Source organism: Desmodus rotundus, chromosome 1 (assembly GCF_022682495.2).
Source record: "Desmodus rotundus isolate HL8 chromosome 1, HLdesRot8A.1, whole genome shotgun sequence".
NCBI lineage: Eukaryota > Metazoa > Chordata > Mammalia > Chiroptera > Phyllostomidae > Desmodus > Desmodus rotundus.
In genome coordinates this window covers 111,103,840-111,126,862 of record NC_071387.1, presented here as the reverse complement: position 1 = coordinate 111,126,862, position 23,023 = coordinate 111,103,840, and the positions used below count along the sequence as shown (strand labels likewise).

At 48.0% G+C, this 23,023-nt stretch overlaps 2 protein-coding genes across 5 annotated transcripts in view; one reads left to right on the top strand and one right to left on the bottom strand.

Moving 5' to 3' along the window:
- LOC112314797 (BOS complex subunit NOMO1) overlaps window positions 1–10,433 on the bottom strand; it is a 50,751-nt gene extending 40,318 nt beyond the window's left edge. Inside the window, exons 1-5 of one of the 2 annotated variants that reach the window (XM_024571327.3) lie at window positions 10,133–10,433; window positions 6,637–6,726; window positions 5,187–5,232; window positions 2,018–2,118; window positions 1,205–1,311 (exon numbers count right to left, since the gene is read on the bottom strand). In XM_024571327.3, coding sequence (XP_024427095.2) covers window positions 1,205–1,311; window positions 2,018–2,118; window positions 5,187–5,232; window positions 6,637–6,726; window positions 10,133–10,297 — 509 coding nt within the window. In that variant the 5' untranslated portion in view covers window positions 10,298–10,433. The remainder of the gene's footprint in view (window positions 1–1,204; window positions 1,312–2,017; window positions 2,119–5,186; window positions 5,233–6,636; window positions 6,727–10,132) is intronic. The other variant, XM_071222265.1, reaches the window with a different exon arrangement.
- Window positions 10,434–12,980: 2,547 nt separating this feature from the next.
- Window positions 12,981–23,023, top strand: part of ABCC6 (ATP binding cassette subfamily C member 6) — a 53,244-nt gene continuing 43,201 nt past the window's right edge. For 2 of the 3 annotated variants that reach the window (XM_045204645.2, XM_024571501.3), the window contains exons 1-7: window positions 12,981–13,132; window positions 14,497–14,679; window positions 16,075–16,200; window positions 16,350–16,478; window positions 17,941–18,066; window positions 19,272–19,333; window positions 22,160–22,291. In XM_045204645.2, the coding sequence (XP_045060580.2) occupies window positions 13,082–13,132; window positions 14,497–14,679; window positions 16,075–16,200; window positions 16,350–16,478; window positions 17,941–18,066; window positions 19,272–19,333; window positions 22,160–22,291 (809 nt within the window). In that variant the 5' untranslated portion in view covers window positions 12,981–13,081. The remainder of the gene's footprint in view (window positions 13,133–14,496; window positions 14,680–16,074; window positions 16,201–16,349; window positions 16,479–17,940; window positions 18,067–19,271; window positions 19,334–22,159; window positions 22,292–23,023) is intronic. The other variant, XM_045204647.2, reaches the window with a different exon arrangement.

Here is a 23,023-nt window from a genome sequence, read left to right as displayed (position 1 = left end):
CACCTTTAACCCTTTAAATCCACAAGGCACCAGACAATGAGGGCCGGTTCTAATGAAATGAGTTACAAAGAGCATTCAATTTCTTCTTCTGTGGTGGTATTTTATTCTACCAAGTGCTGCCTATAATAACTGGATAGGGCGTGGCTGTCATTTTGTTACAATAAAGTCGAAACTGCCACTGCATTTTGGTCTTCGTAAGATGTAGCTTCCACTTCACTCATGGTTATCCCCATTCTGCAAGTTACGATCTTCGTTTAGTTAGGGCAGGTGGAGCTTCTGAAAGGTCATTTTTCCCAGCAAGGTCAACAGCAAACTATAAGCCCAGAGAAAATGGAAACTTCGCTTTCCTCTATAAACCAGCAGGAGAGGCATTAATCGAATTGAAGTAAATGTTATTCCAAAAATAATTTCAGTGCTCATCATTTAAAAATTGAATGACTTACTGACAGACTCATTATCAACTTCAATTTTGCAGCTTAGTCCATTCTGTGTATTGAAGTAGTTAGTAACGATCTGAATGCTTTCAAAAGTATCAGTTGGAACTATTCTGGTATTAAATCTGGCACATCTGTTAACATTTACAACTCAACAATATAAATCCATTAAATAAATGCTTTAAATTTGACTCAGCAAGGTTAATTAAGTAATGATCAGTTGTAACTACAAAACAATTTTGATGTAATTGTGATAAAAAGATTTGTAAAAATCGTAACTGAGCTAACCTATATTGAGCTAATAGTTATTAAGCACATATGTCATGCCAGAGAGTTTCAAACACTAATATAATTTGATCTCCCCAATAACCTTAGGAGGTAGATTTCATGATTATTACCATTTACAATGAGGAAACGGAGGCCCGGAGGCATTAAGTGACTTGCCCCAGGTCCAACAGCTAGCAAACAGGGGATTCAAACCCAGGCTCTCAGGCTCCAGAGCCAGTGCCAACCATAAAATGAAGACCTACTATGTGCCAGGCCCTGCAGTAGGTGCTTGACAGGTATTATACTTTCAATGCTAGATGCAACGGGTCCAGTGACTTCCATTCTACAGATTAGGAACTTGAGGTCCTAATAGGCATGAACTTGTCCAAAGTGAAGAAGCCAGATCAGGATTTGAACCCAGGTCTCCCTAAATCCAAAGCACGCCCAACCCCTGTCACGGCCCTGCTCTAGCTGTGAGGCAGGACAACACAAGCACAACTCACTTCCCGCCAGGCTGTGTAACCGTGGACTGGATCTTTGCTTCAGTCCCCGTGTTTCTCAGAGACACCTGAACACCGGCAGGACCCAGGGGCTGCCCTTTGCTGAGAACCTGCCGTGGAGAACGAGGTTAGAACTTGGCCCAGCAGCATAGTGCTCCACTCAGCACATCCTGCTCATACTCCCAACATGGGGCCTACAATGTTCTTTGGGTGAAAATTCCTTTGAAAAGGTGATGGAGATTGTGGATACCCTTCCCAGGGAGGGTTCAGGGACTGTGAGAGGAAACAGTCGCAGTATAATACTACTTTGTTTCACTGAATCTAAGACAACAAGTTAAAGATGCACAGTTGTTTTACAAAGTTTGGAGTGTACAGATGGTCCTCCTCTCTAACAGGAAGCCCACACGTAAGGCTGGAACAAGCGGGCCTCGCTCTCAATGTAAAGGTAAAGTAGACCCACCGTGCAGAGAAGGACGGCAAGCAAACGTGCACATCTCCGCCATGCTGCTGGGGGCAGGGAGGAAGAAAACCCTCCCCTGAGATTCTGTCCCCGTAAAAGGCCACCCCTGGCACTTACACACTAACACCCTCTACTCTCACAGAGTAAGAGTAGCAACCTAGATCTGACACCTAAAAACACCCACTACACTTTCTACTCAATTTTATTGTGTTTCCAAATCCTCTTGAAGCTTATCTGCAGGTCCCTTGGGCAATCCAAGTTCCCCAGGTTACAAAGTTCTGCTTTTTTAAAGGGAAGAGAAGACTCAGGGTACACTACGGAGCAAAGCTAACAGTAACACAGTACTGAAACCAAACCTTTCCGTTCACAGAGAAGCCCGTGAACACAAAGTTGATGTCCCCGCCCTTCGTGCAGATGTCGTTGACGCCGTCCACATAGAGCTCCACGTTCGTTGGCTCTGAAGGATGCAGATGGGATGGGAGGACAAGACAAGAGCAGTTCAGTTCTGGGGTAAGGGAGACTGTCCACGTAAAATTCATCTCATTGGTTAACTCATTTTATGCATTTCTGAGCACTTAATACATTCACATGGTTCAAAATCCAAAAGTACAGCAAGTAGGCAGGGTGAGTCTCCCTCCCACCCCATATGCCTTGGACACTCAGTTTCCTGCCCCAGAGGATAATATACTCCTGTAACAGTCTTTCAGCCAAGATGTATCTCAGAGTCCCATGAAAAATTCAGTGAGCACCAAATATTCAAAAGTTTTAGTCACTGAACGTTTACCATAGGCCAGGCACCGAGCCAGGTGCATTTAATCCTCACAACTACATTAAGAGGTAGGGAGTAACATTTACAATTGATTGAGGGGTAAACTGAGGCATAGAAAGGTTGATGGATCTCTCAAAGTCACAGCGCTTGGGAGTTACAGGGCCCTAATTCAACCCCCAAAAATCTGGCCCCAGTTCTGTCCCCTGACCAAACACATGGGTTCAGCCATATAAAACCAGGGCCATCAACCCCAATGCCCCAGGAAGCAAATGGGGAAAAGGCCAGCAGACAGGCCAAGCGGGGACTGTGGGGCTGGAAAAGGGGAAGCCACTACTCAGCTTCCGTCGACCACAGCCATCCATCAGCCCAGTGTTGCCACAGCCTCCAACTTCTCAAGAAAAACTGGAAATCCAGATTATAGGTGCCACCTCCCAACTTTTCAATATTAAAACTACTGGTAATTCAATTTTTTAAAGAATGAAGTTGAGGTTTTAAAAGATTAGGAAGAATGTGGAGTGTTAACTAGAGAGAAAAATGGGAAAATCAAAGAATTTCAGGTGAAACAAAAAATTACCCACACAGGCAAAGACGTTGATAAAAAAATGGACAGAAGAGCCCTGGCTGGTGTGGCTCAGTGGACTGAGTGCTGACCTGCGAACCAAAGGGTCACCAGTTCAATTCCCAGTCAGGGCACATGCCTGGGTTCAAGCCAGGTCCCCAGTAGGGGGCTTGCAAGAGGCAACCACACACTGATGTTTCTCTCCTTCTCTTTCTCCTTCCCTTCCCCTCTCTAAAAATAAATAAATAAAATCTTTAAAAAAATGGACAGAAGACTTGAACAGGTACCTCACAAAAACGAAAACCCAAATGACCAATTAACCTAAGAGTGCTCAATCTCAACGACCCTTAGGGAAACGCAAATCCAAACCACAACGGATACCGCCACATCCCCACCAGAGTGGCCAAAGTGGAAAAGACCGTCCGCGCCAAGTGCTGGAAAGAACATGGAGCACCTGGAACTCTTACACACTGATGATACAGACGTAGCTACATCCACTTGGGATGTTCGGCCTTATCTACTAGAGCTGAGCTCGTAAAAATTCTATCGCCCAGAAATTTCATTTCTGGTATATAACTCCACAGAAATGCACACACATGTACCAAAACGTATGTACAAGGATGTTGGCGGGAGCACTAGTCTTGATGGCCAAATCGGGAAGGAACTCAAACGTCCATCAAAAGTAGAAGGGGTAAGACAAATCACTTTATATTCACACAGCAACAGAATGAAGTAACTAGAGACACACATAACATGAATGAATCTCAGGAACAACATTGAAAGAAAGAAACCGAATTCAAAAATGTACTTTGTGTGGTTCAGTTTATATCAAGTTCGAAACAGAAAAAAACTACTCTATAATTTTAGGTCGGGGTGGTGGTCACCTGGGGGTAGGGTGGGGTGGAGCGGTTAGTGACTGCCAGGGGGTGCGGATACGCTCCGTCTCGTCATCTGGGTGCCCGTGATATGAGCGAGTTCACTCTGTGAAAATTCCTTCATGAGAAATACACTTACCTGAAAGTATGTTACAATTCAGTGCAAAAAGCCTGTCAGAAGAAAGAGCACTGACAGGAAGGGAGGGGCTCCGGCACAACACTCGGAGTGGCTGCCAGTCTGCGGCCTCGGCATTATGTTAGGTTTGCTTTCCCCTCCAGCTTTCTGGGATGCACCAGCCAGATGCGCTCCTGACTTCCAAATGAAAAAGAACTTCTGCCACACAGCCAAATTAGGTACCCGAGGTTCCCTTTACCTGTCGTGATGGCAGGGACTCGATTCTGCCTTGTCTAACTCACAAGCCAGCCTGACAGAACCACCGTGGCCCCCAACTCCCTCCCACACCCAAGCTACAGAACTGGGATCACACACATCTCTACCAAAAAGTCAATATTCCCTCCTCTCCAAAATCATCCGCCAGGTCAAGGCACAACTCTCTCTTCTGATATCAACCCCATTCCCACCCATCCAACTTTGCTCAAAGGAAGTTACTTTTTGCTAAGAGCTCAGGAAAAAGTTTTGAGCTTTTATTTGTACATGTGCAGAAGGACTGCTTTTAAGCATCTACTAAGTAATTGCTAATTATGTGCCAGCCATTCTGAACACATAAATACACTGGCCCTTTAATCCCCCAGGTGGCCTATGAGGCAGGTGCTATTGCTCCCCTGACCCCCCGGCATGGAGATGGACACGGAATCAGGGGAAGGAACCTGTCCAAGGTCTTCGCAGAGCTGGTAAGGCCCGAGGCTGCCAGATCTTCTGCTCTCTTAGAAGAAGTAGATCTGGACTTTTATAGCAAACCTTACAATGTTTAATGTCACATTTAACTCACAAAAAAATAAAAATAATAATAATAGTAACACCGAGGGAGCTAAGAACGAAGCCACGCTGGGACAGGAACCACGTCCCGCTCCTGACCTCTATATACAATTCTACTGCTGTTTAAGCAGTGACACCGCAACTGCAGACTTTCTTGAGGAAGGCACCAGAAAAGATGTCTATTTTAAGGAAGATGACCAAAGAACCTCAAAGGTAGATGTAAGGTGAAGCCAATGTACTCTAACGTGATGAGGCAAGGGACCCCCTTCTACACTAGAAATGAATCTTGGTATTTTAGCAGTCTCTGCACTCGGTCCATTTAAATTAATACCCAGCATACAGTCTCATCATTTACAGAGTATGTCTAATTATTCAGTTAACTTACCAAAGCTCCACCCTAGGGGAGGCTCAATCTTCAGGATAAAATCTCCCTGAGAGGGGAAAAAAGTAAAGGAATGAGAACTGATGACCCTCCAAGTACCTTAACTTAGTTTAGTGCTACCATCTAATCCAGAATTTTTACACCGGAAGTGAAATCCCAAGCATAAGCTGAAGCTGATCACCTAAAGTTCCCATCGCACCAATCAGAAGACACCATGTGAAAGGCCAGGGGAGAGCTCTAGAGACACCATATCCAGCCACTTCTTGTTTTTCGATACCAAACATGTTATTAATGAATCTCGTTAACCCTGCACGCACCTGAGGTTGCTAGGGTCAGCACATGTCTTCAGGAAGTCAAGTCATTTCCTAAAACTAGATTTTACTTATACACCCTGGTTTCTTCAGACTGTTTTAATAGTAAAATAACAACAATACTAATAATAAAATAAATGTTAAAGGATTTCAAGACCCTGCTGTCCACCTCTGGAAATCAATCTTGTGTACAGGGTGGAGCCAAAGTAGGTTTACAGTTGTTCATATGGAAAATAACACAATAATTAATAAATAACGATACAAGAATAAACTGTGCTTTGCATACTCACAACTGTGAAGTTACTTTCCCCACCTCGTATTATGCATAAAGATCCAAGTTCGAAAATATTTATTGCTATGTTGTTTTAATAGTTTTAAAAATTGGGAAGAGCCTCTACCAATCGAGCAGCTGTCAAATGAATAGCTGCCTTGGCCGGACTCTGACGTGCTGCGCAGCTGGTGAAAAGACAGCAGTAGAGCTATACATGCTGACGTTGAAAGGCGCCAAGATGTCACCACAGGGAAAAACAACCAAATTACAAAGTGATTCCTATTGTTTGACTTCATTTGTATTTTTTAATCAACATCAAAACTATGTATACTGACTATTTTTGCAACGTCCCGTGACTCTATGCTTTTTAATGAAAACCTGGAATGGGGGGCGATGGGGGCGGAAGCATGAGGAAGCACAGACGGTCTTTTTTTTCTCACAAAGCTCATGAATTCATATGTTACTTATATAATTTATTTTAAACAACATTTTAAGCAGCTTGCAAACCCAGGGTTCTAGGAAGTCAGGGTTTCCCAACCTGGACACTGCAGACATTCGTCTGTCCCCGTGCAGCATCGCCGCGTGGGGCTCCCTTCCTGGCCTCTGCTCCCTACAGACCTGCAGCGCTCCCCTCCCCTAGCGCTGTAGCCCCCCAAATGTCTGTAGACTTTGACAGAGGTCTCTGAAGACTTGGAGAGACACTACATTCAATCATCTCCTCCAGAATTTGGCCAGAATTGTCCCATTCCAGTTATAATTTACAAATCAGATGGGCATGTGCTTTTGTGGGAAAGGCCATTCTCCTGGTTAGCAGAGCCCTGTGGGCCACACCACTTCCCATTATAAAAACGAAATGACTCTGTCCTCTCACCTTATCATACAAGGGGATCATAAAGTAACCATTGTTAGGGGCACAGTCTGTCTGGTATTTCAAAGTCCCATGCTTGGTGTACAACTTTATCTAAAAGAAAGGAAAGAAAAGAGATGTCGTAATTTCGCCTTTGACAATTAGCAACGTACATTACACCTGAATGCATTCAGTCCGTGCATTTGCTGAGAACCTAAAATGTGCTTCTATTAACACTGGACATGTGGCAGAGTGATAAGTATCCCAAAAATAACGTGACTCGACACTTTTCAGATTAGAAACCATCTGAAGTCTACTCCAAAAGTTCTGTTTTTCCATGCTTTTTGTAATGTTAGTAACTGTTTCTATACTGCTTCTGGGTCTGAAATGTTCAAATTTGCTATTAGGAAGGTGCTTGTCAAAAGCAATCCCTGAGCCCCCCTCTGTTTCCACACTAGAAGGACTGCGTCAGGCCAGGTCTCTGCACTGGAAACCCCAAACGATTCCCAGTACCTACAGGGCCCTCATCTACAGACTGCTCTGTTTTCTCTTTTATTCTCATTCTCGGGACAAAACCGTGTCAAAGGACATTTAATATATATTCTCTCCTCAAGGAGGAGAGTCTCTAAAACTCATGCATCCTGAGCATCCCCAGACATAAGCTGTCAACCCATTAAGATGGTCAAGTAACATCCGAGCCTCCCACATACAGTGCGGTGGGACCCTGGGCAGGCCACGTGCCCTCCTGAGGCCCTGTGTTTCTTCATAGGTGAAAAGAGAGCCCCTCCCCTCATGGTGGCTGTACAGATTCACATCCACGCATACTAAGCACCTGGTACTGAATATGGACTCAAAAAAAAAGTAGCTTGAATTGCTATTTACTAGTACTGTTTTACTACACTACTGTGTTGTATTACTAACATCTCTCTGAAGAATAAAGCAAAGTGGTGTCATTGTCAGGGCAGATACTGGATCCAAAAAACTTCCTCAACCCACCTGTAGAGACCAACCTCTCTGAGCCTAGTTTCTGCCTCTGTAAAAGGAAGCGTTGGATCTCACCTCTGAAACGTTAACGCTGAGACCACGCTATGGAAATGACAGTCACGTCACACCAGCTAAGGTGTAAAAAGCAGCAAACTCACAGTGTGTACATTTGGGAAAGGCACAGAGTGAAATTACACATGGACTGTAAGTGCCCTGTGGGGGTGACCACGGCTTACACTCCCCGGTGCCCGGAACAGTGTCTGGTTTAGTGCAGGTGCTCAATAATAATCAGTGAATCTGTGGACAGGCCGTAAAGAAAATCAGATGCACCAACGTAAAACACGGACTGAAAATTCACCTGTCCAGAGGGGCCGGGGAAGCAATGTCAACAGGCACGGATTTAAAGGGAGACAGATCACTACTCAGCCCGAGCCAAGTTTCGCAGCCCAAAGATCAGCTGGTTTTCCAGAGAAATCAGGAAGCCAGTTTTTAAAATGAAATCTCCTGATTATCAGTTTCAGCAAGCCATACTTTTTCTTTTGTAGGGGTTTTTGCCTGTTGTGTTCTCTGTACTGCTATACTGCTAAATCATCCCCACCTGGACAGTTTCAGTACGAGCAGGGGGGTTCGCTCATAGTTTCTGTCTGAATGAACACGATGGAAAAACACACAGAAGGGAAGAGGGCTGGAGAAGAGTAAAGGTAGTTTTTTTAGGAGACAGAAAATACAATCAAGAAATGATTGTGAAACATCTTGATTATCTGCATGACTTCCATGAAGTCAGATCAGGACGCGGGGTGGTAATATGCATTACACATATGAAGTGTCTGATCTCCTAGTCGGGAATTATGAAAGAATAAACGTGTCAGACCATCTGGACAGGCAGCCCTGGGGCTCCAGGAACACACTTCACACTGGGCCGCGACACCTGCCCTCAGCTCTCAAGGTCACTATCGTGATTGGGGTGGGGGTGCCCCCAACCACCTTCACCTCCCTCCCAGAGCCCCGGGAAACTACAAGCTGCAGAAGGCCTATCGAGGCAGCTTCCAAAATGCCCTGTCCCCACACACTGGGAGGCAGTGCAGGAGGTGGCGTGGGCACCCAGCTGTCCCTCAAAGCACTGCCACCGCCACCGGGTAGAGTCATTCATTAAACACCTGACTTCTTAAGATCAAAAACGGTGGAGAAACCAGACAGAGGGCCCCTAAAGGTGACGATTACCTTCCGGCATGAGGCTCTGCTGCTCCTCTCACAACCCCGTCCAACAGGAACAGAAACTGGGACTTGGGGCAAGGCCAGGGCAAAGCACTAGCAGGGTGTGCAATCTACGCCCGCCTGCTGCCCCAGGCCTCGGCAACCTTTGCAGAGCACTCTGGTCTATCCTTCCCCACAGCCCTCCAGCTGCCAGTACCGGGGAGGCTCGAATGTGCTTTCAGGCAGCCTTTGGGCTCTCAGGGCCCAGTCCCTTCTTTCTGGCACCTTCCAGCCAGTTCCTTTTTCCTCTTTCAAACCCCTTCTCCTGCCCCATCATCAGGAACCTCCTAAAATAGAGGCCACTTCTCCCTTGGGTACCTTCCCACCTACCCTGGCAAGTGACCCCCTATCCCTACTTCCATCAGCCTCCCTTCCTCTTCTCAAAGCTTTCTAGGTCATAATCCCACTGGGCTGATAATCATCTCACGAGGCTTTGCAACTTAATAAAAAGGCATCTGCACAAATCTCTAGTGAAATTCCAGTAACTACCTTGTAAGGCAATCAGGGCAGCTCACAACTCTCCATTTTCAAAGAAAAATAAGTCCCAAGGGGGTAAGAAAAGGAGGCCAGGGATTAAAAATACAGATTCCTAGCCCCAGAGATACCAATAGAGATCCAGTGGGTAAGAATCTGGGATAGGAACTGACGCTCTTTAACAGCAACCCCGTGGGTTTGGAGGAGTTCAGTGGATTATAACTTTTGGGGGCTGAGTTGTGGGGTTTGGAAGGGAAAGACTTGTGGTATCCAGGTTCTGGAATATTGCTTTTGGGAAATCTGGGTTTTAGGGGGTCTGAGTTTTGAGGACCTGAGTCGTGAGTCCCGAGGGGCCTGGGTCCTGCTGGGACTGGGTGTTAAGAGATCCGGGGCCTGGATCCTGGAGATGGTCTGGGTTCTGGATTATCTTGAATCTGGATTCTGGGGTCCTGGAGTTTAGGTTTTAAAGAATCTGAGGGTCTTGATTTGGAGGATCGTTGGTTTTGAAAAGTTATGCACAACCATCACCACAAATGTCCCTCACACCCCTGCGCACATAGGTTCTGCCCCCATCCCGACTGCACTGCTGACCCCACGGTAAAAAATACCTCCACTCTAGCGAGTCTGGGGAAGTAGGGGTGGAGGGCCCACGGCAAGCGGCACCTTTAAAAGGTGAAGGCTGCCAGAATGTGGGACTTGTGGCAACTGCTTGGTGTAAGAGGAAAGACCACCGCGACCCAGGGAGGCTGAGTAACTGGCTCAGGGTCACACAGGGAGCTCCGGCCTGGGCCGCAAGGTGGGCACTCACCTCGATGAGCGAGTAGTTGATCTCCACGTCAGATTTGACGAAGCCCCCGCAGCCCACCACAATGTCCTCGGAGCCGCGCGCCAGTCCCACGCTGTTCAGCAGCAGCAACACGGTGGCAGCCACCATCATGGGCCCCGGTGGCCTACCGCCCCGGTACACCCGCATGGCCCAGCCCCCGCTGCCCAACCCTCCGCAGACCTCGGGGTCCCGCTCCCCAGACTGCACGCTGTCCACGGCTTCCTCCTCCGGGGAGTGGCTGACAGCCAAGCCACACCCCGCCGCCACCTCGCGCGTGCGCGCTCTGGACCGCATCCACGCCCCCCACGCAAAATGACTCCCGCGCAAGCTCAACAAAAAGAGGTCATTTGTGCCCTCTGGAGGCCTGGAGGACTCCGTGCACCGTCTGACGGGTGCAGTTGTAAGGCGCATTAAGTACAGGTACAAATTCCAAAAAATTCTACTTTGGAATGCAGTATCCATGAAACTAGAAAGGATGAGAGGCTGTTGATGGAAGTTTTCAATAGTTTTCCCAAGACTTTCTGACCCATGTATCCCACAGGTGATACATAATCTCAAAAACCACTTTAGGAATTTGTGTAAGTTGGGGCATTTTTCCATGATAAATGATCAATAAAGTTTTTTGAAAGCAAAATATAGGTCATGTAAGTTCAGCATAACATTTAAAAGGTATGTAAGATCTATTTGGATCTCAGCTAGAATAACATCTGCATAGAAACAAATTTTGAGGGGTTTTCCCCATTAGCGAGTGTATGCAGTGTAATTTACTTTGAATTTCTCCTGTGAGATTAAGCCTGATTTGTCTGAAAAGAAGTTTAGGTTCAGTATGTTGTATTTTGTCCCAAGGTTGAATATATACAATAAGAGACTGAATTTAACTGTAGGTCACTACATTTGAAATAGACAAAAATTGCTTTTTCTGGCCTGGCATTTGGAATTCTTCCATTTTGCTCCTAAAAAAACATCAAGTGCTTTATTTTGATGGTTTTTATATTTTGTTTTTAAATAACGAGGCAAAAGAGAATTTCCCACTGGAATTTGCCATTGTGGCCAAGACTTAAGTAGTAAAAACCAGGAATCCCAATGATCTTAAACTATACAGAGGTCAAAGCCCTCAGACGGCTACAGCACATCCACTGAGGACCTCAGTCACCAGAGCGTCTGACTGCAGTTTCTCAGGCTGAATTCTCACACGAAATACAGTGAAACTCTCAACTGTTTGGTTATAGAGAGAAAATATTTAAATGATCGTTATATTGATTGAGGTTCATTATTTATATAACTACAATTGAAATATATGACCTTTACTCTCCCTAACATGAATCCCTGGTCTGTCTTGGCAAATCACCAGGGGTTGAAAGCCATCAATTAGGAAATGTTGGCCTATGGAACCTCCTCATCTTACAGAGAGAAACAGGCTCAGAGAAGAAAAGGGACCTGTCTAGGGCTCTCTGCATGCAGCCATGGGATGTTCAGAGAGCTGGAATGTAGATTTGGAGTTGCCCAAGTTCTGTTTTTGGCTCACCAACTGGTTTCCTCTATTTGCTTCCTGCTTTCCTGACAATTCCCCCTTGAATTTCCAACATTCCCTTCAAATTCATCTTCAAATATACAGAGAAATAAAGGACTAGGACTATGGCAATGCCAAATGGAGAGGAGGCTGCAGGCAGAGGGAGCTCAGACTTCCGCATTATTTCCAGCAGCCTCCACCAAAAACACCTCAAATAAACAGACACGGTTTAAATATAAACCGCAGATCTGCCACACTCAGCTCCAAAACAGATCCCCGGGTTCTTTGTGTCCCTGCTCTTCCAGAAAGAAGTCCCAGGCAAGAGGATGGCTGAAGGGGCAACAAAATGAAGGGGAGAAATTAGGCCAGGGGAACCCTTGTGGGTGAGGATACAGGAGGCAGAAGAAAGATGAGGGCAAGACCCCGAGAAGTAACGAGGCAGCAAGGAGAGAGCAGAGGGTTTCAATTCTGCACCCAGACTGAGCATACATGCTTGTCTGTCTGAAAAAGCTGAGTCTTTCCTTCCTGTCCTGAAAGGAATACATGCTCACTGCAGAAGGGAAGAAAACAGAAAAGGAGAGGAAAAGAAAATTAGGACTCCCATGATACTGCTGTAGCACATTTCTATCTTTTTATTTGTGCGTGTATGTCACAAAGAGACATTTCCAAAAAGAACTCACGGCTGAGGACACAACTTGCTTTAGGACCCAGGAGAAGAAGGTAAATGACGTGACTTTCCCACTTTCTCTGCCTTATACCTTTTTTTTTGCAAAATTATAGCCTATTTTGTACTATGACCTCTTTTTTCACTTAGTATTTAGCAACCATCCTTCCAAATTATCATATTTTTGTAATGGCACTTTGAACCACTGCTTAATAACCTATGAATGAAATAATAATACTAATGCTAATAATAACTAACTTGCTGAGCATTTATCGTGTGCCCTGGGCACTGTGCTAACCTCTTTACTAGTAGTCTTCTTAAAATCTTCCCACCACCGCAGAGGCAGACAATGTCCATCCCCACAGAGGAGAAGCCTGCAGCTTAATCAGACAGCTCCGCCACCCACCGCGCGGTTGGACACTTAGCACGTGCACACCTGTTGGGTTCTTTCATCGGCATAAGTTCCTGGCATCGCTGTTGCCCAGTGTTCAGGAAGTTTGGGGTGACAATTGTTGCGGGGGAGGAAGTTATATAGAGATGCCACTGCACTTTCTGGAACTGGGGAATCCCCTCCCCTGGAGCCCTTTCTGAGCCACGTTTCACCCCTTCTTGCTCCACCCCCTCGGCGGCAAAGCTGGACCTTGCCCGGGTCTCGCAATACAAAGCTGGAATCCTGGCCAGGCCTGCAGGGCTCCGCCTCTTCCCGGTCTAAGGGGCTGCCAGGGGCTGACAGACAAACCTAAAGACAGACAGACGGATGGACAGCGCTCCGATGGCCACTCCAGGACAGCTGAGCATCGGACCGGGAGTGAGTGTTCCCTGACCACCCACTCCCCTTTTCCCACCTTGGTAGATCTCTCAGGAGATAGCCCCAAATTTCAGGCCAGATGAATTAATGGCAGGAAAAGTGATCCTTTTAACCAAGCTGGGCCCAGAAGAGCCCAGCATGGTTAAAGGGGCCTCCAGACCTCCTGGCTACAGGGACTTTGACCCTTATTTACTTAAGGCTTTAGGACCCCCATTTCTCTGATGTAGGCTCTTCACAGAGGACTCTAGGGAGTGGAGTTCATGGGGTGGCGGGGAGGGTCACAAAATCCCAGGATTTCAGGGGTCAGGTAGAAAAGGTAAAAATAATAGCTGATGTCTATTTATTTTTAGGGGTTTTTTTTATCCTCACCTGAGGACATGCTTATTGCTTTTAGAGAGAGGGACTTTCTTCCTCTCTCTAAAGGGAGAAAGAGAGAGACATCGATGTGATTGCTCAATCCGTTGACTCTCCTGCTTGCCCAGACCAGGAATCAAACCCACAAGCCTTCAGTTTACTGACCAAGGCTCCAACCAACTGAGCCTCACCAGCCAGGGCAAGAGCTGATGTTTAAATGAGGGTTTACTTTATGCCCAGCATCGTGCTATTAATACAGCTTGAATCTCTCATTATCCCCCCTTTGCAAGGAAGGAAACTGAGGCACAGGGAGGTTGCAGTTTACAGAGCTGGTGAGCGGTGAAGTAGAAGGAGTAAACATCACTAGTGGGAAGGGGTTGGGGGGCTAGTAACACAACAGGGAGAGAACTGAAGAGGCCGTGTTCTCTACTTCATATTCAGACTTCTAGGGTTAGAGACAGACCCGCCAAGGGGCTAAGGTAAGAATCACAAATCGACAACAAGGTCTGGGGTCAGACAGGCCTCCATGGAGTCAGCTCTGTCTCTTCCTACTTGTGTGAGCCCAAAGAAGGCTCTTCCCCGCTCAGTGCCTCAGTTTCCCAGTCTGTGAAATGGGAACAGTAACACCTACCTCCTAGAGTTGGTATAAGGATTAAGTGACTGTCTGTGCCCAGGACTCATCAGGGAACCCCGGTCTCCTAGACTCCCAGACCCAACCACCTGTGTTCAAATCCCAGCACCACCACTTTCCTGCTGGGTGACATCAGCCAAGTTACTCAGCCTCTCTGCGCCTCAGCCTCCTCATCTGCAAAATCAGTGCGATAATTGCATCTACCTCCTGGGGTCGATGTTAGGATTAAAGGAGCTGAGAGTTATAAGGTATTCCAAAGAGCGCTTGGCAGGTTTTCGTGTAAATGTTACGGGTCCAAAAAGTCGCCTGGCCCTGTGAACAGGCGGGTTTGGGGCCCCTGTGTGTTACCATCAGAAGGGTCACCCGAGTGTTCCCTCAGGTCTGGAACCAGACGGAGGCTGAGCCCACCGCCGACAGCCTGCTGAGCCTGTGCTTCCTGAAAACAGCAGGAGTCTGGGTGCCCCCCATGTACCTCTGGGTCCTCGGCCCCATCTACCTCCTCTACATCCACCGCCATGGCAAGGGCTACCTCCGCATGTCCCCTCTGTTCAAGACCAAAATGGTAGTTACTACCTCGGAGCCTGGAAGCAGGCAATGGTTGGGCGGGGGGCGGGGAGGAGCAGGCTGGAACCCAAAGTGGACATTCCTCCTATCAAGGAGCGCACAGGTGGTGATGAGAAGGGAACTTGTTAACTAAACAGAGCAATACTGCACAGCACACAGAGGAGAACTCAGGGGAACAAGGTCCACCCAAACAGGCTGGTAGTAATGAAGTCCACAAACACATCCAGACACTCACGCGCTCCTGAGCAGGGTCTGGCCGCCACGATCGGACATTCTGCAAAGCGTGGGGTGCGCAAGGTAATTTTAGGATAAACTCTTTACGTTTTTAACAGTTATACATTGATTTTTATGTTTCCCTGCTGTCTGTACTAAAGCACAGTTCTTAAAATTGTCTGGCACTTATTTTAGAGAGTTAGAAAAACACTGGCATTCTAAGTGCGGGCCTTTATGCTCAACCGTGCCCTTCTCCCCCCGACCGCTAGCAGGGCACCCTTCAAGGCTCATTCATTCCCATTCCACCTTCTTACCTTTTGTCCTGCAGCCAACCGTCTCTGGTGTTGACGCACTCTCCCGGGAAGGGCCCGGTAGCACATATCTGAGGCTTTGGGGGTCACACGCACGGTCTCTGTCCCAGCTCCTGAGTTCTGCCATTGCAGCAGGAAAGCAGCAGCAGGCAACCGTCAACAAATAGTCACGACTGTGTTTCAATAAAAAAATTCATCGACACTGAAATTTGAATTTCATGTAATTTTCACGTGTCACGACATAGTTACTTTTTTGAGTTTTGTTCAATGATTGGAAAATGTCAAAAACCATTCTTAGCTCCCAAGCAAGACAAAAAGAGGCCGTGTGCCAAACTCAACCTGTGAGAGGCAGTACGACCACGGCTTTGAATGACTGAGACACGTCCCCGGTGTGCCAGGTCTGGCCTTCGCTCGCACGCAGGCACTCTCCCTTTCTCGCTTTCTCTTATTCAGAAGAGAGGCTGAAGCACTTCAGACAGGGCCCAGAGACATGCAGGTTCCAACAGACAGTTGCCCCTTGATTCAATAGTAGGGATTGGAAGCGACGTGAGGGAAGTGTAAGTCCGTTCCACTCCACTCCGCTCCGTTGTACCTCAGCACCTCTCCCGTGCACTGCTGGAGCTCCGCCAGCGTTTCGGAAAACACAGGCTTGGCTCGGACCCTAGTGGTCACTACTATAGACAGTTACAGGTCAAGCTTGATCTGTAACACCCCTCACAGCTGTTTCTTACGCATCTTCCACATTGGCACTTTAAATTATGACATTGGTACGTGGCAGTGCCCCATCCAGAGTCACAGTGACGTGGGGTCACTGTGCGGTTTGCCACCACCTTTCCACCCACCAGCCTTACCTAAGCCTGTCGCCCCAGGTGCTTGGGTTCACCCTCATAATCCAGTACACCTCCAGCGTGTCTGTCGATCTTTGGAGAATCCAGCAGGGGCAGTCCCAGGGCCCTGAGTTCCTCATTCATCCCACTGTGTGGCTCACCACGATGGTAAGACACCCCCAGGCTTGCTGGCTCACTCTTGGATATTGGTCTTCCTGCCGAGGTGGAGGGTGTGGGGCAGAGTGGGGGTCTTCCCTCCCCAACCCTCCCCAACCCTCCCCCCACCTTAAAGGGTGTGTCCTGACTCTCTGGTGCAGACCTTTGCAGTGTTCCTCATCCATGTAGAGAGGAAGAAAGGGGTCCAGGCGTCTGGGGTACTATTTGGGTACTGGCTGCTCTGCTGTCTCTTACCAGCTATCAGTGCCACCCAGCAGGCCTCACAAGAGGTAAGTGGGGGCCAGGGCCACCTGGGGAAACCCAACATGGCAGTTTCAGCCCTCGGGTCCCATCCTTCCTCCTCCCTTTCCACACACGACTTCTTCTCTACACAGAGACACAAACACCCCAGCTGCCTAAACGCTAGCAACTCACAAGCACAGTCCCTCCCATAGACGTACCTATCATCCCACGTCTTTTTCAACACAGATTCTCATTGTCTTACACACTCATGGCACACATTTTACTTGCACACCACACTCTTCATGCATCACACAAACACAGACTCTGAAACATCACACATGCACACACCTGCATACGTCCACTCACACTCATTGCCACCCAGTTGTGGTTGTGCCTTCAAGTTCCCACCTGACTCGGGCACAAACTTCCCACACCACCCGCGTATTCACACAGCCCTCCCACACTGCCTGGCACAGACACACTGGGCCCGCAAGCTCGGAGCTCCTGCATGAAGTTCCACACTGGCCCCATACACAGGGGGCTAGGGAGGCGGAACAGGCAGCCACAGCAGACTGGTGGTTGGTGGTTTAATAAGCAAAGGGAAGTTACCTACAAGGCTGGACCTGGGCACCGCAAGACAGGATCTCCACACCCGCCCACCAGGATCTTAAATAGTTGATAGAGTGGCCTTATTGGAGATGCGTCACATACACTGTCCAGAGGGTCTTGTGACACCGTGCTCTCTCAAGGCTGCCTCCTGGGAACAGGAGGAAGGTGAGGAGCCTCTGATTGCCCAGGGCCAGCTCACAGATCAACCAGCAGTCACATCCTCTCGATGACTCCCCCAGCACACACCTGCGCACACTCCCCCCCACGCATGCAGGCTCCCCCTCCTCCTCACCTGTTCTATCCCTCACCCATGCCCCCAGCACCTGTACCTCCACACTCACGTTGTACATGCACCCATATTTCTGCTTCCCGATCTGGAGAGCAGCATTTCCTTGTCAGGGGGCATGATGGACCATTTTATCTGCAAAGAGAAAAAATGTGCAACCTAGACCAGGGTTTCTCAACCTCAGCACTCTTGGCATAATTCCCTTTTGGGTGGGGAAGCCGTCCTGTGCATTGCAGGATGTTGAGCAGTATCCCCGGCCTCCACCCACTGGGTGCCAGTAGCACTGTCCCCCCGTTGTGGTAGCCCCGAATGTCTGCTGAGATTGTCAAATGTCTCCCGGGGGCAAAACTGCCCCTGGGTGAAAACCACTTGCCTAGAGGGAGCTCACCGAAGACTTCTTGAGCCAAATGGTTACTCCATCTTCCTCCTTTTTAAAAGAAGACAGAGAAACACCCTTCTGTCCTTAAGGACAGATTTTTACAAAGTAACCTTTGTAACTAATGGGGAAATTCCACAGGCCACCCACTAATTGATTCATAAAGGGTGGGTTCCCACAGTTGACTTGTCACTCTGCCCGCCTAGACTCAGAGGGACTCCTGCCTTCTCTCCCACAGGGCTTCCAGAGCGACCCCTTCCGCCATCTGTCAACCTACCTGTGCCTGTGTCTGGTGGTGACCCAGTTTGTGCTGTCCTGCTTGGCTGATCAACCCCCCTTCTTCCCTAAAGAACCCCAGCAGCCTGTAAGTCTCCATGTCTCCCGCCCCATGCCTCCCTTGTCCCCGTTCTATGTCCAGTCTCAGTCCCCTATGTGACTGAAGAGAGGTGACTCCAGCACAGGCCTGTGCTGTTTTTATTCATTCCATCATTCAGTAGAATGTGTGTTGCACAGCTCTGCCGTGGCTTCGCCAGCGTTCTCTGTCCAGAGCAAGACGGAGACGATGTTAGGCTTTGTGGGCCACACGGCCTCTGTGGCAACTACTCGACTCTGCTGCTGTAGCATGAAAGTAGCCAAGACAGTACGTCAACGGAAGGGCGTGCATGTGTTCCAATAAAACTTAATCTGCAGAGACAGGCAATGGGCCGGATTGGGCCGCCACGGCTGCAGTTTGCCACCCCCCGCTCTGCACCCAGCTGGGTACCGAGGATCTACACTGAAGAAGCAGATGTTGTGCCTCGCCATGCAGCTAACACCCAAGTCAGAGAACCAAACGTTCATCACACCATTACACAAACACATGGAAAATTACAGCTGGGGCAAATGCTCTGCAGGAGAACCTCATGGTCCCTGAGAGTTTACAGCAGGTAACATTGAACTAGTCTGTGAAATCCAGAAAGAATTGTCTAAAGAAGAGACAGTTGATCTGAGTTCATCTAAAAAGATGCTCAACTGCATAAGTAATGAAGTTGAAACTATAATAAGACCTTTTTTCCACAATAATGACAGGAAAAAACAAAAACTGATAACCAGCTGTGATGGCAAAAGTGTGGTGAAATGGGCACTCTCATGCCATATTGGTGAAGGACACAAGTCTGTGCAGTTTTTCCAGAGCAGGTGGCAAAGTCTCAGGACAGATCCCTCTCCACTTCCTCACCACGTTCACTGAGGGATACGGCTCAGAATGCTGTCCATGTCGTTCACGGTCCTTGCTTTGAGAACTGCCTGGTCTCAGTATTAACAACAGTTGTCCTTCTGGGAAACTGTTAGGTCTTGCCTTGTGAATGCTGTCAGTCCTGTGGCCCAATCCCTTTTTGCCTTGCCTGCCAGGAAGCACTGAGCCCACTCGTGTCTACCTCTGACCAGTAGGCACTGCACACTGGTGTGCACTTTCAGTACTAAGCTGATGGTCACTTCACCCCATCCTCCTGTCCCCGGTTCCCCTTGCCACATACTGGCCATGGAATGTGAGACTGAGTTCTCCCTCTACCCCATCTTTTGTCCTTACAGAATCCATGTCCAGAGGCTGGGGCCTCCTTTCCCTCCAAGGTCATGTTCTGGTGGGTTTCTGGGTAAGTAAGGTAGCTGGGAAGGGGCTGGGGTGCCGCCTCCACCCACTTGCATTTGCTGCCCTGATTTGTCACCACACCTCTCCCCTGCTGGGGTTCCTCCCAGGCTTACCAAGGTCTGCGGGCTTTCTCTATTCCAGCCTCAGTGTGTCCCTCTCAGTGTGCCTGTCATACACATCCCACTCCTACTCCCTCGTTGGAGTGACATCTGGGTTTGAATCCTGGCTCTGTCTCTTAGCCAGCCGTATCACAAATACTTGGAGTCTTACTTTTCCACTCTGTAAAATGGGAACAACTCTACCTTCATTGAATGTGGAGTGCTTAATGCTTATACATAGCAGGTGCTCCATAAAAATCATCTCTTACTTGGCCTCATTCATTCCATTAACACTTAATAAGCACTTACTATGTGCTAAGCACCAAGGGTGAGAAGGCAAAGATCAAACCTTTATCCCCTGGAAGCTCCCAAACTGGTAGAGAAGACAGATGTTTCTCCGGGGTCAGCATGCTGGGCACTGAGGACGTCCCTACCTGCTGGGCCCCATCCTGACCACACTATGGTCAGACTGCATAGTACCTACATTCGAATCCTAGCCCCACCACTTCCTAGCTGTGTGACCTTGGGAAGGCTACTTAGCCTCTCTGTGCCTCAGTCTCTGCACCTGGAAAATGAGGATAGTAATAGCATCTACCTCATAGGGTTGTGAGAATTAAATGAGATAAAATTTGTGAAGTGCTTAGAACAAGGTCTGGCCCATAATGAGTATTATATAAAATAGCTACTAAATAAATGCTGAATAGAATGCTCTGGGGATGTGGAATTGGTGGAAAGAGCACAGAAATACTAGAAGAAAACAGACCTAGCCCTCTGCTTCCCAAACGTAGGTTCCTTCAAGCCTTTTTTCTTACTAGGGTATCATTCATATACTATTTACTTAATGTTTTTCTCTAAAGCAACTCAGTTTTTTTCCACTTTAATAGCCTTTTTAAAAAAGGAAACTTACTATTACTGCCAACTTGGAAAAATCTATAGAGTCACTTTCCATGTAGAACCCCAAACATAATTTCAGTGAAGAAGCAAGCAATATGAATAATTTCTAAATCAGAAGTATTGCTTGCCTGAGTTTGCTCTGCGTTAAGAAAGGGAACTTGGAAAACCTTGGAGAGGAGCTCAAGAGCAGCACCAAACAAGACCGCCTTCTGCTTGGCGTCACTGGAAAGATTAGAGAGACCTGAAAATAATGCTCCTGCTACGGAAGTCTGTATTAATTCATGTCTTGAGTTTGCGTGTTGGTCTGCAACCTGGCCCCGCACCCAGAGGGCAAAGGGAGATGGGAGAGACAGGCTCCAGAAGGGTAGGCGGCGTTTTTAACAAGCAAGAGAAGTGACCTGCGGGGCTCCTCTTGTGCGCACCAGCCAAGACCTCCACACCCACTGGTCAGAATCTTCACAGTTTTTACAGAGGCCTTACTGGGGTTCAGTCACGGGTGCCATCCAGATGGCCTCAAAATATCTCCCTCTCTCAAGGCTCCTTGAAGCAGCTCCTAGTGCAGGAAGAGTGGGCAGCGTGCACATTCCAAAGACAGGGGAGGGTGAGGAGGCCCCAGTTGCCCAGGTCTAGCTCTTGGGTCAACCAGTGGTTACATCCTCTCAATGACCTCCTCCAACAATGTGCCACCCAAGTCGTCTCATGTACCAGCCCCATGTGTTGGGAAACACTGTCATTTTAAGGTGAGGAAGTGGAGGTCCACTGATGAGGAGTGACATGCCCAAACCACAGAGCTGATAAGTAGCCTCATGTGACAAATCTTGTGCCCTGTGCCAGGAGGTGAGGACAAAGACAAGTACTGTCTTTGCTCCCATGGAGCTTAACGTCCAATGGAGGAGAAAGACACTAAGTAAATAATCAGACTGAAAGGTAAATAATCATAATTGCAACAAGCATTATAAAGAAAAAAGCTCAAGGAATTATGGGATTTTATAATGGGGGAATCTACCTGGACAGGGTTCAGCAGGTGTGCTTCTAAAGAAATCCTGCCTAAGCCAAGGTGAAGGACAAGTGAGAATGACCAGGTGAGGAGTGCAGGAAAAGAGTTTGGAGCAGAGTGACATGTGTGTGCAAAGTCCTGAGGCCAGGTGGCTGGAGCAATGAGGGAGGAGGAGAGTGGGAAGGAACATTTAACACTGAAAGAAGAGTTCAGGTTTTCTCAACAGTGGTAGTTTTTTTAATTAAAAAAAAAAATCTCCCCCAATGACATGTTTGTTTGTTGATTCTTTTTTTAGAGACAGGGGAAGGGAGGGAGGGAGAGAGAGGAAGAGACAGAGACAGAGACAGAGAGGGAAACATCAGTGTGTGAGCGCAGCATTGACCAGCCACCACCCACACACGCCCTGACCAGGGACCACAACTGCAGCCTTTCACTCTGTGGGACCACAGCCAGCCCCCTGAGCCACACACCAGCCAGGGCTCCTCAGCGATAGCTTTTAATTCTGGACTCCTGAGTCCTAGGGAGGTTTATTTGCCCTTCTACACAGGACATCCCTTGGTTAAATCACTTAATCTATCTGAGCCTGTGCTTCCTCATCTGTAAAATCGGTCAATAATAATCTATCATATAGGCTCCTGTGAGAATTAAATGAGATGACCTTTGTAAACTGAAAAGTGTCCGGCAAATATTAGGTGCAGTTAACGGCTTTCATCTTACCCAGGGGCCAGCAGAGGTGCCAAGAGGTAAAGCAACTTACCCAGGGTCCCACAGCTACCAGGCCAGGACTTTCTTGAAGGGGCAGAAGGCAGAAGGAGCTTGCCCTGGTGACCCTCTTTTACAGGCTGGTCTGGAGGGGCTACAAGAGGCCACTGGGACCAAAAGACCTGTGGTCACTCGGGAGAGAGAACTCCTCAGAAGAACTTGTTTCCCAGCTGGAAAGGGCATGGACGAGGAACTGCAGCGCAGCCCAGCGGTGAGTGTGTGGAAGTGCAAAGAGAGCTCAGCCCGCGCGCCCAAATACAATCTCGGACCCACCCCTGGGCTCCACCTCCACAGTCCCCTTCTTGCCAGCTGATCAAACTAAGCACTAACTGGTCAGGCTCAAGGTAAATTTCCTCCCAGAGTGCTTTGCAGGTTTCCAAAGGAGATGGACAAAGTGGCAGCTCCGCCAGATCCTCAGAAGGAAGCTCGAGTGGTGAAATGGCAGGCAGGCAACAGAAGGGATATTTTAAGGTGGGGAGTGCAGAGTTTAGTGGTGGGTCATAAATGCAGGCAACTATTCACTTATTATGTCACCTGAGTGATTAGTTCCCTGGGCCTTGGTTTTCTTACCTGTCCAATGGGCATGTCATTAGCCCCTAACTCATAACTTCTGGGAGATGATAAGAAAATGATTTTAGAAAAGAACTTAGCGAATTCCTCGAAAATGGCAAAAGCTCAAGCAATACCAGTTACCCAGAGGATTTCAAGCTCTTTCCAGTCCTGTGCACTCTGCCTCCTTCTTGCCCTCTGTGGCATCTCTGGAAACTTGTGTGAGGTCCTTGCAGTCTGAAGAACTACTTTGAGAACCTTTGTTCTAGAGAAATGAGCGAATGACATTAATTAAACCTGGGGTCACATGCAGACTTGCCATCAAGTAGTTGATTTTGGACAAGTCATTTGACCTCACAGGACCTTGGTGTCTCAGGGGACAGACGAGAGCAAC